This window comes from Marmota marmota, unplaced genomic scaffold (genome assembly GCF_001458135.2).
Source record: "Marmota marmota marmota unplaced genomic scaffold, marMar, whole genome shotgun sequence".
NCBI lineage: Eukaryota > Metazoa > Chordata > Mammalia > Rodentia > Sciuridae > Marmota > Marmota marmota.
In genome coordinates this window covers 8,073,359-8,091,218 of record NW_025999943.1, presented here as the reverse complement: position 1 = coordinate 8,091,218, position 17,860 = coordinate 8,073,359, and the positions used below count along the sequence as shown (strand labels likewise).

General features: G+C 35.6%; 1 protein-coding gene across 6 annotated transcripts in view; it reads left to right on the top strand.

Annotated features, from left to right (window-relative positions):
- The window catches only part of Scel (sciellin), a 95,990-nt gene that overhangs the window by 48,534 nt on the left and 29,596 nt on the right, over window positions 1–17,860 (top strand). For 4 of the 6 annotated variants that reach the window (XM_048801415.1, XM_048801414.1, XM_015499330.2 and 1 more), the window contains 11 exons: window positions 1,419–1,463; window positions 2,466–2,525; window positions 2,823–2,882; window positions 3,485–3,544; window positions 5,815–5,874; window positions 6,241–6,300; window positions 7,795–7,854; window positions 11,321–11,380; window positions 12,555–12,614; window positions 13,468–13,527; window positions 16,762–16,812. In XM_048801415.1, coding sequence (XP_048657372.1) covers window positions 1,419–1,463; window positions 2,466–2,525; window positions 2,823–2,882; window positions 3,485–3,544; window positions 5,815–5,874; window positions 6,241–6,300; window positions 7,795–7,854; window positions 11,321–11,380; window positions 12,555–12,614; window positions 13,468–13,527; window positions 16,762–16,812 — 636 coding nt within the window. The remainder of the gene's footprint in view (window positions 1–1,418; window positions 1,464–2,465; window positions 2,526–2,822; window positions 2,883–3,484; window positions 3,545–5,814; window positions 5,875–6,240; window positions 6,301–7,794; window positions 7,855–11,320; window positions 11,381–12,554; window positions 12,615–13,467; window positions 13,528–16,761; window positions 16,813–17,860) is intronic. The other 2 variants (XM_048801413.1, XM_048801416.1) reach the window with 2 other exon arrangements.

The window sequence follows — 17,860 nt, the reverse complement described above, 5'->3', positions numbered from 1 at the left end:
CAAGATTGCCTTTGGCAGCTATTATGGTAAAAGTGTTATGCTAGGCATCTTTACTGCACAAAGTGACTTAGCCACTGCAAGGCTATGACATTGTCTTGATGTCTTTAAATTCAGTTAATAAATAAATATAGAAAACATTTACTACATGAACCATCTAGAATTGACAGAATGCTGTTTATTATGCTGGCAGAATTAATTGAGAATTTATGACTTGCTGGGCATCATGCTAAGCACTCTATATTCATTAACTTAGCCATTTTTATCTGATATACATACAATTAGCATTCTCATTTTACAGATGGGAAAATTGAGTCAACAAGAGTTGAGGCAACTCAGCTAGGGTCACCAGTGAATGACTGGTGAATCCCAGACTGGAATGTGGGTGTCTCTGAATTGGAAGATTTAATGTGTAACTACAAGTTACAAGTTCTTACGGCCTCCTGGTCATCACCTAACCCTAACCCTAACCCTAACTCCAGAGGGTACTCAGGAAGAAAGCGGGACGATAAGAATGCTTGGGAAACTGTGCAAGCCTAGAGGAGAAAGAAGAGGAACCAAGATTTGTGAATGGAGAAACTAAATGAGGAAGGCAAGAGAAATGGGTAGAAGAGGGAGAGAAAAGTTTGGGAGAAGACACAGTGTGAGGAGAAATGTACTGGAGGAAGCAAGTCAGGGCACTCTTGGGAACAACTCTCCCCAGGCTACCTGCTTGGGGAAGAAAACTGAGTTTTTGTGGTTTCAGGGAAATTCCTGAACCCAGGATTTTGGCTTAAATAGGTTACTCCTAAAACAAACAATCAGAACTTCGCAGTTCTCAGATATGGCTAGCACTTGCTAGCACTTTTAGCTGACTGACCTAGATGGGTAATAGTAGAATTCCAGATAGAAGCCAGACTTACAGATGAGTGAGCATCTTCCATAGCTACTTTATGTGCAGATACTTCATGCAGGGACAGCATCTAGAGTCAGCACCTGTATTTGTTGATTCAATTAAAAATGTGTATTAAGGATCTACTTAAAAGCACAGTATTAAAGACTGAAGAGGATGCCGTATAAAATACAGTTCTAAATTTCAAGTGATGTGTGTATGTAGGAGCAGGGACACTAACATAAGACAAGTGTGCAGTTGCTATAATACAAAGTATAATCAACAGAAGCACCTTAAAGGAGATGCCCCAAACTCCAAATACTGTAACTATTCCAAAAACGTAGGGAAGTTCAGTCAGTTGGAGGACTGGGGACTAGGACCTTGGAAGTGGCATTTAAGGAGAGCCTTGAAGATTAAACAGGAGTTTTGCAGGTGATTTAGGTAGGATATGTGTTGTATTTCAGAGAACTGAGTTATTTTAAGGTATATCTACCCATCAACTCTGAGCAGCCTTTTACTAATATGAGTTTTCTTTTTCTTTTCCAAAAAGTGAAGAATTGGATAATATCATCAAAATGAACAAAAGCTTGAACAGGTAAGACTTAAAAATTAAGACTTTATTTATTCTCAGCCTTCAGTCCTATCATTGGATACAAAGTGTCTTTGATTTTCATACTGCATATGCTTCATATAAATAACCACATTTTTAAGTGAAATATTAATACGCTCTATATACACAGAGTTTGGTTTGATTGCCGAATGCTTTTAGCTTAACCATTTCAAAACCCATAATATCCTAGTTACCATTATCCCTTTATCTTGGATCATTTATAATTGTAAAACTTAAATTACGTTGAAAGAAAAATTTACGATGGAGGCAGAAAGGGTGTATTTCATTTTAGTTATCTCTCTGTTACTTTGTATGCTAACAAACTAAGTCAGCAGGGACCAAAGAAAAGGAGAAAATTTTTTAAAAAGTCAAATGAATGAATCAGTCAGAGGATTGTGAGATAAGATTTTCATATCAGGCTCTAGACAGTAATGATCTATCGACAAGTCACTGAAATTTGCCGCTTTTCAGTTTTCTCATTTACAAAGAGAGGAAGTTTCAGACAGGCAGTTGCCAGAGGTGACTGGCTGTATGAAACAGGTAGTGGTGGAACCAAGTCAGAAATGGTGAATGTCTTGCCAGAAGCACCAGTTTGACTTCTCAGTTTCAGCTAAGGGTTACCACAGGCAAATTTGGGTCCACTCTTGCAGGACATTTTCAGGAGACTCTGAATATTTAGGATCATGACCATCCCTGTAAACACTAGCTCACATTAAAAAGAATGACATATATCCAAGCAACGCATTCATGAACCTATTGGCAGACCCCCAGTTTATGTCTTTTAATTCATCTTCTCGAAGCTTTACTACAATTTAATTTTGAGTGAAAATACCTATTTGGAATAAAGCAATTTAAAGAATTGTGGTTCATCTTTTCCAACCAGCTTCTATTTCCTATTTTAGATGTAAACTGATCTATGTTTATATTTTAAAGTTAAACATTCATCATTATTACTGCTGAGACTTTTTTACATCAATATGTTTAAAGGAATCAAGGTCTTGATGGTCTCTTCAAAGCAAACCCAAAGGCTGAGCAAACAGAGAAAAGGTAAGCGCATCTGTCTCTGATCCTAAAATCTTATCTCCCAGACTGCTTGTCTTACTCCTCACATGTTATCTGGAAGGGAGTTGATCCTCTAGCATGGAAATGCATGAGCAGATGGGCTAGTGCTCTCTGCATTGTACATTGAGTTCAGATACAATTGCCCAGAAGGATTTTTACTCTTCTATTCAATGGGAGTAAATGAGCAATTCATGGAGAATGTTTATTGTATTTGACCTTTCAAGATACCACACAATTTAATTTCAGTGTGCAGTTTTTATTTGAGTTTCTCTGTATTTATAGAGCCAAAAGTCTTGAGAGTCTCATCTATGTGAATACTTTGATGGACAAAGGTGGCAAAGGGTAAGATTTGATCAAGACAGGCTGCTTTGGTTGGGTCCTAGTGTGTCTACTATTTTCTGGGGGAGACCTCTTTCTCAGGGCAAGGGTCAGGCCGGCTGGAGGAACAGGCCCTAGATCACAATCAGGAGAGGGTGGGAGTCTCAGTGCTGGCTTTGCCTGCAGCATCAATATGGGTGACCATGGGGACCTCTGTTTCCTCAACCCATAAACTAGGGGCTATGACCTGGCTGATCTCCAAGTTCCCTTTGATTCTAAAAGTGAAAGAAACTCAACTGGCTATTACAAATAGAAAACCATTGCATTGTTTATGCATTTACAGTTACTGTAAGACTGTTTCTGGGGATATAGCTGCTCAATGTTGAAGTCTTTAAAACGTGGATTCCAGCTGTACCAAGTTGGAATCTTAGTAGCCTCTTCATATGTATATGTATACAAATGTATTTATAAATAACTTAAGGCCCAAAGCCATGCTTTTATTTATTTTGTATCACAAAATGAGTTAATGCATGATCAGTAACTAAACTAACAGCATTTGAGAGATTAATATACTGGTCTACTATAAAATTAACTTTAATTATTGACATCCTTTTTCATGTTGAAAGAAACCAAACTCTTGACAGTGTCATTAAAGAAAATCCCAGAGCACTCAAGAATGACAAAGGGTAAGGATTCATGAGATTTCTATTATTTTTCCCCAAAATTGGTTACTTCCTTTGTATTTGGTTAGTCATTTTTATTTGCCTTCCTAACATGATAATCATTTCTATTGTCACAGTTATTTTTAAAAACCATTTATCTGTGCCAATCTGTGTATAGAATGGTATTCTAACTTTCCAAGTCGATCTTGGCAGCTATGTTCTCAATTCTTTCTGATAAACTGAACTCTGAACAGAGTCCATATGATGGAAAGTGTTGGCAGTAACAATCACACAGACACAGGATGCTTGATAAAAACAGTTTTCATGTAAATGTGCCAACTCATCACAGGTGATTTTTAAATGGAGACTAGATGAAGGTGGAAAAAGTCAATTCTCTTTGAGGGGTTTTATGAGTTTTATAGGAAGAGATAAAGTTTAGATATATAAAAGCAGAGTTTGGAAAATTCCACAAAACTGGTGGTAAATGGGAAGAAAAATAGGAAGAACATCTCAGGAGGATCATTTTTGGGGATATGAAAGAGAAAGAAGTGTTTGTAATCTAGAATAACTTGATAGCAACTAAACTTTAATGCAGGAATAAAGATCTTGTCAGCATAGGAAAAAAAGAGTCCAAGAGTCCTAGCTCTTTTTCCTTCTTCCCCACTTCTTTCTTTCTCTGGAGGGGTGCTTAACCACCCAGCCACACCCCCAGCCCCTTTTTTAAAATTTTTTTTTTATTTTTGAGACAGGGTCTTGCTGAATTGCTTTAGGCCTTGATAAGTTGCTGAGGCTGGTCTCAAAGTGATGATTCTCCTGTCTTAGCCTCCTGAGCTGCTGGGATGACAGGCCTTTGTCACTGCACCTTCTTTCTAATAATAAAAGAACTTACAATGTTAACAGTCTTACCACAGTGAAATCAGACAGAAGGAAATGGCAGTTTAACAACTGGGGAATTTGAAGGATCAGCTTTCATATTCTCTACTGATTTTTAGTTTTTGATGTATGAAAGTTTTATTCCATGTGCCAGTGCACACAAAGTATACCGGAGCCATAATAGTGTTATTTCAACTTTTCAAGGGAACTTCAGACCTTTAAATACATCCTTAAACTTTTTAGAAGAAATTACTTGACTAAATCCTCCAAGTATTTAGATTTAAAATGTTGACCAATTGATTTTCACTCTGTTATGAATGATTTTCATACTTAAATAAGTCAACATCTTGCTGTATATACTGAAGTTCACCTCCCTCCAAACCTCTCTCCAAGAAGCAAAAACTGAGACCTGGGAGGAACTTTAACTTTGAAGTTGATTCAGTTGTATCTGAGTAATGGTTGGACTCTTATATCAAGATATCTTGAGCATTTTGCATCATGAATAGAGCCATTTGAATTAAATATTTTGGTATCAGGGATTGAACTCAGGGGCATTCGACCACTAAGCCACATCCCCAGCCCTATTTTTATTTAGAGACAAGGTCTCACTAAGTTGCTTAGTACCTCACTGTGGCTGAGGCTGGCTTTGAACTCATGATTTTCCTGTCTCAGTCTCCCGAGCTGCTGGGATTACAGGTGTGTGCCACCACATCTGGCCAAGAACTTCTAATTCTTTAAGCACCAATTATGTCTAAGTCTTGTGCAAAGTCTGCTGCTGTCATATGAGATTCTGAACAGAGCACAGAGCTGCCCTCTTTCTGTCTCTTGCTCTGCCTTTTCTTTTCTCCTAGTATTACAAAGAAACCAAGGCTTGGGAAGTATTAATAAAGTTAATCAAAGGACTGACAAATATGAGAAAGTGTAAGTAGCATTCCCACCTTGAGGTGGCTCTTTTTTCAGGTCTTACACCTCATTACACACAGGAGAGTTATGCTGTCCTTTGCCACAGACAAACTATTTAGAGACATCAGGGAGGAGTATGATGAGTGCAGTTTCCACAGACCACGTGTTTGAGTTGCATTGAAGTAGGTGTAGGAAAACCTGCTACATAATCTCTTATTTTGTGTTTTCTTAAATAATTTAAAAATGAACCAATTTTTAAATGTAAATTTAGAAATATAAAGGATAAGTTGTAAAGTGGGAGTCATGTTGGGAAGCTTCTCTAAACTGATTTAAACTGATGTGAATCAAGCACTATTGTGGATATTAATAAAGATAAGCTAAGGATAAGTATCAAAGGTCTTTCTGGTCCTTTGGTCCTAAAAACACCTGACGCTGCATTCAACATTCTTATTTATACAATTTCACAGAAAACTGTATTTCACCTGATTTAAAGTTTTGATTTTTTTTTTTTCCCAAAGAAGCCAAGATCTTCAATCTATTATCAAATCAAATGCCAAGACAGAGAAAACCAGCAAAGGGTGAGAACTGTGTCTCTGAGTCTTGGTTGTTTATTCCCAGATTCATTGGTGGTCTTCTCAGTGATGTTGAGAGTATCTATTGCATCTCTGCGTTTGTCTTCTCTCTTCTGACTCATCTCTGATGCCCTGATCTTCACTTTGAAAAGTCTATAGGATATTCTATGTAAATTCACATTTACACAGAACTCATAAAATCCTAGGGATCAACTATACTATTGTTAGGCAATTTTTATACCAAAAAATCAATTTAATATCAGTGTAATAATTTTGTCCCCAAACATGAATAAACCATCAATAATATGGAATTCATATGTGTACCTATACTATGGGAATATTTGAAAGTGACCTAAATGTTTCTTTTTAAAGAGATGAAGATTTCGAGAATATAATCAAAGTCAGTCCCAAAGGAAAGGAAAATGTATCTGGGTAAGACTTATGAATGTATTTAATTTTGATTTCTGTAAGAGATGATCAAAATAATTTGATTTTTTAGCTTCATGATAAAGATGGGTCATGACCATCCCTTCTTGACCTCCCCCCACATAAAACCGCTATTTTTGAAGAATGTTCCAGAGTGTTCCACAGTTCGATAGCAAGTTGCCTTTTCTCCCAGTTTTGGGTGTTGATTTATTTTTAGTGATGGAAAACTGAGTTGCATTTCTTTTTCTAAAGAATGCAGTCTTGATGAAATTTTTGAAGTAGGTTTCCAAAATGACAAAGATAACCAAGAGAAAGGCTTAGTTAAAATGCTCATAATTATCTTCTCTCAGAAGAAGGCAGCTAGGGAGAGGCTGGGAGTCCTTACTTTGCACAGGGAGTAAGGGCTCACCACCACTATCTGCTGTTTGGAGCTGTCAATGTGGCAGCCATACCTGTCACAATGCTCTTGTTATCCCCAACATGTTAACAGTCTCACCACAGAGAAATCAGACAGAAAAAACGGCAGTTTAACAACTGGGGAATTTGAAGGATCAGCTTTTACATTCTCTAATAATTTTCAGTCTTTGATGTATGAAAGTTTAATTTCATTGCCAATTTGAACCCCTTTTGGTAGCACTTATTTTTATTTTTTACTTTTTGGTAGCACTTAATACATTGGGGTGTGTGTTCCCTTGAAAGTGAATCATAATTTTGCTTATGAGGTATTTTCTTTTTCTTTTTTTATTACTCACCATAATTTACTTTGAGGCAAATTATATTTTAAAAGGTTTAGACTGGGGCAATGATTAAGTTTATATGAAGGCATGTTTTGTTATGATTATTATTTTTATATTGTTAAAATATTATTTATGTGAACATTTTACTATTATTTAAAAACAGAACAGGCAGTTATATCGAATTTGTTGAGTAAAAATTTAGGTTTGGTATGAATCAGTAAAGGTCTGAATCAGTAAAGAATTTTTAAGCTGGGTGTGGTGGCGCACACCTGTAATCCCAGCTACTCTAGAGGCTGAGACAGAGAATTGTAAGTTCGAGGACAGCCCAGGAAACTTAGCAAGACCCTGCCTCAAAAAATAAAAAGGGATGAGGATGTAGCTCAGTGGTAGAACATCACTGAGTTTAATTGCCCCAATACCACAGTGAAAAAAATAATCTAACTTACATTACTTCAGTGCTGCCTATTTTGAGAGTTCTCAGAAGATATATCTGAGAGCAAAGTTGATTTTGTTCAATTACAAGTTTCATATACTTAGGAATTCTGGAAGCAAATATATATTAACAAATAAATATTGTTTCTTACTAATAAATAACCTTAAATGTTCTTCGGTAAGAGAATTTCCATTTTCTTTTAGAGCTTCAAATGTTTTCATTGTCATAAAGAACGTTTATATTTAGCACTTCTTAATTTTTCCAACCATTATTCATTTGATTACTGTTTTATTTTATGTCATTCATTAAAACTCATCTTCTTTTTCAAAGAAAACAAGACTTCAATGGGCTTATTAAAGTGAATCCTGAAACAAATAAAAACATCAAGAGGTAAAACATTTAGAACCCTCTTCCCCCCTTTATGTGGCATTTATAAGCATTATGTTAGAATTCTGAGTGCGTGTATTCAGAACAGTATTTGAAGTTCATTTGTGTGTATAAGTGCATATGTGCATATAAATGTGTGTAAGTAAAAGTGTATTAATGTGTATGTGCAAGTAATGTGTGTACCTGTATGTGTGCATGTGTGTATATATCAGTAGTGTGTGTACATGCACATGTGTTATAAGTTGTGTATATGTATAAATGTATGTGTGTGTATGGGTAAGTAATGTATGTGTGTGAACTATTGTGGTATATTTGTGTATAGTGTGTGTATGTGCATGCAGTGTGGTGTATATGTGAAGATTGCAAGCTTAGAGCATGCTTGATTAAAAGAGTTCTTCTACTTATGAAATATCAAGTAAGTCTACAGAGATGATGTGCTCTTGCTTATTATTCTTTTTAAAGCAGATGGAATATTTTTGAAACTGGGCTTGTTGGCATATTGTTGAAAACAGTGTGCTAAGTAATTCCATGTGGTTTCCCTTGAACTCTTTCCATTCAGTTAACAGTACATGATATTATTTGTTAATTCTAAAATGTGTCATCAATGCCCGTAGGCTCCACTGGCAGAGCAAGGGCTCAGCTAGCTAAAAACTGGGGTGCACACTGTCAAGCTGTCCTGCTCTTGGCCATGTGGTATAGCCAAAGGCACAATCTCACCATCAACAGGATGAGGACAAAACGTGGATTACCTAGGCGACATGGAAGGTTCAGGGTGATAATATGCAGTGAATTTGAGCAGGGAGCCGGAAAGAACTGGGTTCAAATTCTGATTCTTGCTAACTGTGTTTCTGCACCTCAATTTACTCATCTAACAAAGATGGATCAGATCACAATACTCTCATGCCTGGCACATAAGAGACATAAGTTGTTACAATAATAAAGATCTAGGTGAATTGTACTGTCTTATTGATCTAGATGGTGTTCAAATATTTAGTTTACTTTGACTTTTGAGAAAAATCTATTTTCCTTTCCAATTTTTTTTATTAATCTTTCAAATGGTGACCTATATTTCTTAATATATTGGAGTATGTATGTATATACATGCCTATGTGTGCACACATGCATATACACATACAAATGTTTGTGGGCATGTGTGCATTCACATACATGTATGTGTATGCTTGTGTGCATATGGAAGCATGCATACACACAAATGTACACGTGTGTAATTGCATACCTGTACATATGCTTGTGTGTTCATGAGTATAAGTAAGTATAAGTGTGCTTTTGTGTATATATGAGTGCATATGTACATGGATGCATGTGTACTTGCATGTGTGAACTTATGTGCAGTGTGTGCATCTATATTTTTATGTATGTGCTTTCCTGGGCTATTAGGATAGTAGTTGTTAATTTCTTTTACTATACATAAAGAAGTTCTGTAGATCTTTAAAAAATAAAGTCAGATCATGTTTCTTTCCCTTAAAAAAAAAATGTTTCAATGTTCTCCCGTTTCAGATAGAATAGAATTCTAATGCTTAGCAATGGTCGTTTACTTTCTCGGTAAAGCCCTGCCAGATGGATCTCTCCTATTCCAGGCTCATTCCTGCCTTAAGGCTTGGCAGGTGCTGCTCCCGCTTGCTGAAATGCTCTATGCCCACACTGTCACCTTCTCAGGTCATTTCTGACCACTGAATATAATTAAATCACCTCCCTTCCCCCTGTCCCCAGTGCCACAGGCTCCAGGCACTCTTTTATTTTTTTAATAGCACATATTGTTATCTGAAATTGCAGCATTCATTTATATACTCAATTGTCTATTTCCTGCCTCTCCCCAAGTTGGAACAGAAGCCTGGTGTGAGCCGGTCATGCGTCTGCTGTGCTCACATCCACCCTAACACTTGAGGCAGAGCCTAGCCCTAGTCCACTGGGCTTTCCAACCTGTGTCCTGAAAGAATGCCTAACTACTGAAGATGTGTTCACTGTGAGGCATTGCTTCACAGAGTTAAGTCCTAATATTATGTACACTATTACATCAATTAGGTTGTACATTAATTAGTTCACTTTTTTGATTGATTTTGATTTTATGAACTAAGAAATTTAAACAACCTTATACTGTTACGTGCCTGATTGAGTGTTTAAAGACATCAAAGTCCTGGCAATATAATGAAAACAGATTCCATAAACAACAAAGGAAGGAATTATAATATTTAATTGCTTGCTTGCTTTTTTTTTTTAATACTCAGATCTGGAAAGAGAAACATGGGGATTGTTTTCTCAGTCCCTGACAATCAAATCCCATATACTTCATTTAGGCAAAGGTCAACAAGGAGTAATCTGGAGTTGAGTGGTTGTTTCTGTGAGGTTAATTGTTTCATTCTCTGCTTGAAAAGGTTCACGTTTTTTGTTCTTGTTTGATCCTCAGACATCTGTATACATGCAAAAAACTTGGATCCACATCTGGTTGCTTCCAAATATCCATATTCACAACTTTTTTCAAATATTCGTATCTTTGATGTTGTGTAGACAAAACCTCAGACTGTTTTGGAAGGGATCTTAGTAGGGTCCAAAGTGTGGAGAAACGGTGTGAAATACCCTCCTGCTGATGTTCTTATCCCCACTCGGTTCGGTTCGGTGCCTGCTGGAGATCAGACAGGCATTTGTTGGCACTGTGTATGTGGAAAACACATGCAGATGCAACAAGAAAAGCAGAATTCCATTAAGATCAAAAGTAGACATGTATCAAAGGGTAACCATGAAATACCAAAGTGTTTTTAGTGATTTTGTACAGTCGATATGTCTTACACCTCAGAACTCTATAGATTTTAATCTTCTTACACCTCAGAACTCTATAGATTTTAATCTTCTTATTGTCCGTTGCCAAAATGATAGGTCAAAATGAGTCATTCTAACACAGAGTTCTAAGTATCAGAAACACATACCAGTTCACGTATTGTGAATTTCAGCATATCAGTGTATTTGCTTAATACACTTTTGTGACAGTCAGTCTACCAGTGAATGTCAAATTCACAAAGCATGGACTCTTCAAGGCTGGTTTTAAAGTTCTATACATGTTGGAGGTTGATATTAAGGGAGTATGCCTTCTGTGATTTTCCTTAAGATAAGTACATAGACTGACATAAAACATATCATGTGTACATGCCAAAGACTAACAGCGGAGTATTAAATACACTGAAATAGAGTCTGTTATTTTTCTGTTAAGCACTTTTTTTTCCTTGATGCAAAATTTGCTAGGGGCCAAATGTCTCCAAGACGGAAAGACTGTTTTGCTGAGTCCCAGTAAGTTGCAGAGAGGTAGAAACGCTCCATGCATGATAGTCACCTTTAATAGTTTTCAGCTCTGACATGATCTCAGTGCGCACTTATACTGTTTCTGAGATTTAATGAATGACTTCATTCATTTGTGAAAAACTACCATTAACCTCATCATTTCTTCAATGTTTTAAAGGGGCCAGAGTCTTGAAAATCTGATCAAAGTGACCCCCGAAGCAAACAGAAGGAACCAAAGGTGAGGATTATGTTTTATCTCTCTTCCTCTCCCTCCTCATCAATTTGTGTCAGAGGATGAAAAGCCTTTGGATCAGAATCAGAAAGTCCAAACCTCATTACTTACTAGCTGGGTGTCTTTGAGCAAGTCCCTTGAATACTGAATTACAGCTTTTACCTTCTTCTTTCTTTCTTTTCTTTTTCTGGAACTAGAGAACCTAGAGATACTTTACCATTGAGCTTTATCCCCAGCCATTTTTATTTTATTTTGATTTAATTTTATACAGCTCTTACTAAGTTGCTGAAGCTGGTCTCAAACTTGCCATCCTCCTGCCTCAGCCTCCCAAGTCACTGGGATTACAGGCATGCACTACAATGTCCAGTTTGAATCATAGTTTCTTTTCCAGAATGAGGTCCATAATATTCATTCTGCTTTGGCACCAGATAGTTGTTAAGAATCAAGTGTATTCTGCAATCTGTATTTGGGGTAAAATTGGGAGTTCATAACCAACTTGAATCTATTGTATGAAATATGATATGTCAATAGCTTTATAATGTTTTGAACAACCAATAAAAAAAATAAATTAAAAAAAAAATAAAATAAAATAAATTAGGAAAAATATGTCAAAGTGAAATAAGATAAATGTATTCCAATTTGGGATTTCCCCATCATGGGCAGGAGTAAAGTTAAATAATATTCTAAAGATCTGACAAGCATAAAATTTTGTTTAAAATTTAAAAAATAAATAAATAAATAAAAACTATGATTAAGAATAAAAAAAAAGAATCAAGTGTAATAATGGATATAAAATACCTTTAAAACAAAAAGGTACTACAGATGAATTTTACCAACAAAACAGTTTAGTTATAGTGATAACATTAGGTGAAATGCTTATAGAAACTGGGCAAGAGTTTTAGGCAAATCGTTATATTGTGCTTGAATCAATTACTTTTTAGAAAACTCAATCTTGTCCTAATTTTATAGTTTTATTTTGACGATAAATGCAAAACCAAGCCAGTATATCAATGATTTGTATAAAGCTCAAAATGTTTACTCTTTTAAAGGGAAAAACTAGTATTGATATCTGTTAAAACAGTAGTAAAATTCATCTTGAACACATATATCGCTTTAATCAAAAGAGTCAATCAATTTAAGTCCATTTTTATTTATGGTGTGTGTGTTTGTCTGTTTAAAGTTCCAAAGACCTTAATAACCTCGTCAGAGTAAGTCCATCAACAGGAAGAAGCATGCAAGGGTAAGATTTAATAAGCTCTTCTTTTTCATTTCATCATAACCAAAGCTTAAAAGTACAATTAAATCATCCTTTCAGCTGACTGATGCTGAGCCCATGATTGTCAAGAAAACCCTGTAACACTGACTTCCTCAGATTTGAAAAGTTTAAGATCTTAGCCAATTGATTGCTGATACAACAAAGGTACATTTGATCAACGAGGCCCACAGTTGTTTTCCTAGGATGGAGATGACATTTTTATTTGTTGACTTGATTTCCCCAAGCAGAAGGGAAGGCACAGTAGCTGGGAGAGAGAACTAGGCTGGAGTCGTTAGATGGGGGTCAGTCTTGGCTCTGGCCCTTGAACTTGTGTGGTCTGGAACTAGTCACTTCTGTGTGTGCTTCAGTTTTCTCATCCTCAAAGTAAGGAAATGGGGCTGGCTGCTTTCTAGATACTTCCATCACTCATTCAGGTACTCAGTTCCAATATGGTGGTTGGTGTTGTGGTAAAGTCCAAGCATTCTGGAATTAGATCACCTAGCCATGTGAGAAGATGTTTGTGTCTCAATTTTTCTTCTACTGAACTATGATGTTAATACCTCCTGTGTCATAGGATTGGCGTGAGGGTTAAATTTCATAAATCACAGCAATCATATGAAAAGTAAAAAATCCTAAGATATTAGTTATTATCCATTATTCCTATGCAGATTTGATAGATGATTAATAGATATCACTAAAAAACTTCAACCCCTTGAGATGGTCTCTGTTTTAATAACTATTTTATTATAACAAAAAGGATTTCTCAGTTTCTAAAAACATTTGTAACAATTTGATGAAAATCTACCACTGACCTGGTCATTTCTTCCATGTTCTAAAGGGGCCAAAGTCTTGACAACCTCATCAAAGTGGCTCCTGAAACAAACAGGATCAAACCAGGGTAAGGTTTATGAAAGTGTTCTATTTCACCCTATTTTGTTTGTTGGTTTTTGTATCTAACTTTAAAAATAGGATGGAATGCACTGCCTCACCACAGAGACAATCAATGATGGGACCCCAAATAAGCATTTCCTCTGTCACCATCCCAGGGGCTGGTGTTCAAAGCCTTGCTTGGGGGATCCCCTGACTGTGGGTTTTTGCAGGAAAGATAATTCTTTGAAATACCAGAGTGATCCTTCCAGTGTGGGATTTGTATTCCATCTTGGGGTTTTCTAAAAAGAAATGGGGATTCCCCATGGAAAGAAACATCATCCCCAAACAATTTTATGGGCTGGAATGTAGCTCAGTGGCAGAGCACTTGCCTAGCATGTGTCAGGCACTGGGTTTGATCCTTAGCATCGCATAAAAATAAATAAATAAAATAAAGGTATGCTATCCATCTACAACTACAAAAAATAAAAAAATAAGGACAATTTCCTAAAGCTAAGCAACCTAAAGAAAAGTCCTCAGATGATAAAAGTTTCTCCTTCCTTCTTCGTCCACTGTTTATTCCTTCTTCTTATTGTTTACCACCCAAAACTATCCTGAAGTTGAGAGATCATTTTTTAAAATTATATTCAGTTCATCGAAATAATAAAGAATACAAAGAATGACATTTGGTTTTTATATAAAGAGAATTTTCTCTAAGGCACAGCATGTTAAGAAAATAGACAACAAAACCATGAAGTTATATACATATATTGTTATATAAGTTAGAATATGAGTTAGACATGAAAGATACCGAGATCATACCTTCTTTCTGACAGATTTTCTCTTTTACTTTGCATATAGAAATGTTTTCTATTTTTATATTAAGTAGCCATCAAACAGAGCTTATTTTGACTAGATCAGATATCAGAAGCTTTATGTAAAAAGGTTAGGCAGTAAATAGTTCAGTCTCTCCTTTAACTACATAGTCAGCTCCACCAGTACTGTGAGAGCAGTCATAGAAAATATCTTGCAAATACAAGGACATGGCCATGTTCCAATAAAATGGCTGAGAAAACCAGGCAGAATTTAGCTCGAGGGCCATAGTTTGCTGGCCCTTAAACTAGATATTGTTTTATTTAGAAGGGAGAGGAGGGTCAACTCTGAATGCATTTGAGGCCACGTGTAAAACACAGCTGGCTTTCCTACCCCACTATTGCATATATAGTTTCATTCATTTTATGATTAAACTGATGATCTCTGAATGCTTAGTGCTCAACCATTTTCAGGGTTTGTTCACCCAATAGGAAATCAACTTTATGGTCAGACACTGAGTCTGAAGACCAAACAATACTCTACATTACAGATGAAGGGAGTAGCTATTGTCTTTTGTCCTTTTCCCAGGATGACTTAGTTTCTAAAGGTGAAGGTGGTCTTTCCTAGAAGCCACATGCTGACACTTATTGCATGGTTGTGTATTCATTTCTTCCACTTGACAGTGAGTTTTTTGAGTACAGTTGCTAGCTGTGTAGTCATGAACAAATTGCTTAATCTTTCAGCTTCAGTTTCTTTATCAGTAAAACCAAGAGTTAACTATCATGAGTTACTAGAAAGATTAAATGTGATCATGCTTATAAAGTACTTTTTGTTCAAATACTTATTTATTAAATATTACCTATTAGTATTATTGGTGCTATTATTTTTCTTCATTTTTGAATCCCCATATCACCACTTGATACTTAACTCAAAGAAGATACTGAAGAAATTATTCTGTTAAGTTAAACATTACAAAAATACTGACGTTCAACAATTTTTAACCCACAAATGATAATATGATATAGTTTAGCATAATAGAATATAATAATTTATATCAGAGGATAGATACATAATAAAATGAGTTCATAGGTTAGTCCCAAAGATTATTTAAATGATAAAGTCTTTCTGGTCTCTTTTTTGCTTCATAATATTTAATGCATTGTCTAATAATAAAGTATATCAAATAAGACTTTTTGTTCAGGCTATTTGGTGTTAGGGTTGGTATGAGAGCCCAGTGTTATAACAGTATATCTTTAGAGCTATGATTGCCTTGATATTCAAATAGTTTAAAATAAAAACATAAATTATATAGTCTGAAATCTTGCTTGTTATGCTTTGGCTGCATGAAGTGTGATTCTAAAATGATTTAATATCTTAGAGTAGCACAGAATTATATCATATGTGTATATACACACATATAAATAAAGACGTACATATTACTTACATAATTTAGAACCAGGAAATAATGTTTTAAAAGTCCCAGTTGTTATTACTTGTTTGTGTTTTGGAAGGGGGAGGAAGCAAGGACCACTGAGTAATGATATAGTTTCATATTTTTCTGTTTCTCATTATAACCTCCAAAACTATTCTAAATGCTAATTTGACTACACAAATATAATATGGAAAGTAAGAAGTTTAAAAGTAATTCTGCTTTGTGTTAGACTTGACAGAAACATGAGTAAAATTAAATTCTCACATAGTCAAGGTTGCTCATGAAGTAAATTGATAGAAGCTATGGTTTTTTTGTTGTTTTTTTTACTTTTTAAAAATATATTATTATTTTATTTTATTTTTTACACAAATGGAACACAACTTCTCATTTCTCTGGTTGTACATGATGTTGGGTCACACCATTTGTGCAATCATACTCATACATAGAGCAATACTATTCGTTTCATTCCACCATCTTCTCTCCCAACATCCCCTCTCATTCCCTCCCTCCTCTCTGCCCAGTCCAAAGTTCCTCCACTTTTCCTTGCCCCACTCCTCCCTTATCAGAGAAAACATTTGGCCTTTGTTTTGGGGGAATTGGCTTGCTTCATTTAGCATCATGTTCTCCAATTTCATCCATTTACCTGTAAATGCCACAATTTCATTCTTCTTTAAGGCTGAGTAATATTCCATTGTATCTATATAGCACAGTTTCTTTATCCTTCCATTCATCTATAGAAGGGCACCTAGGTTGGTTCCATAGTTTAGCTATTGTGAATTGTGATGCCATAAACATTGAGGTGGCTGCATCACTGTAGTATGCTGATTTTAAGTCCTTTGAGTAGACAGAGGAGTGAGATAGCTGGGTCAAATGGTGGTTCCATAAGCTACATTTTTACATGGTGCTAAAAAGGGAATTCAAGAGATGAAGGATTTTTAAATTAACAGTAGTCATTGATTCAATACTAAGTTTAAAAAGTATAGAAATGATTGATTTTAGTTGACCTGAACTTATTTTTAGGAACCAAGATCTGGACAATCTTATCAAAGTGACCCCCTCAGCAAACAAAAGGTAAGCTTGTTAACATTATTAAAGACTCCTGTCTTAATACAATTCTTCAATTTATGTTAAAAAAAAAAGGGAGAGAGAAAGAAAGATTATTGACTAAGGGCATTTTGAAAGGGAACATGAAAACAAAGAACACATTGATTTCTTTTCTTTTCTTTTCTTTTCTTTTTGTACTGAGGATTGAACTTAGGGGTGCTTAACCACTGAGACACATCCCCAGCCCTTTTTGTTTTTTTATTTAGAGACAGGGTCTCATTAAGTTTCTTACTTGCTGAGGCTGCCTTTGAACTCAAAATTCTTTAGCCTCTACCTCCAGAGCCACTGGAATTACAGGTGGCTCCACTATGCCTAGTACATTGATTTCTTGATGTGTAATAATAGTAGAGAAGTTTTTCTTTCATTATTAATCATCTTATTCATTATAATATTGTTTAAAATGATAATACTGAAGCCCATTTAGTATAATTACTACTTGAGCAATTCCTTTTGACACAATAACAACACAAATAGATTATAAGTATAAGTTTAAACTAATAAAAGTTGATAAAGCTGAATAAACCAAAGATTTTTGGCTTTATACCCTCTCATAGACCCAAGGAATTAATTTTTAAATGACTTGGTTGCTAAAAGTGGAAACATAACATTCTTACACTTGAAAAGAATATTTTTTTACATGACATTGTTCTTGAGAAATTAAGACCTGTTACAGTCACTTGCCTGTAATCCTAGCTGCGCTGGAGGCTGAGACAGGAGGATTGAAAGTTCAAAGCCAGCCTCAGCAATTTAGCAAAACTTTGTCTCAAAAAAAAAAAAAAAAGCTGATGATTAAATGCCCCTGATTTCAATACCCAGTACAAAAAAAAAAAAAAAAAGGGTAAGAGAGAGAGGGGAGGGGAAGGGAAAGGGAAGGGGGAGTAGTAGAAAGGATAGGAAAGGCAGCAGAAGCACAAATAGACACTAGTAATGGCAATATGTAAATCAATGGATGTGTAACTGATGTAATTCTGACTCGTAGAGTGGTCGGCGTCTCTCAAGGCACACAGGGGATAGG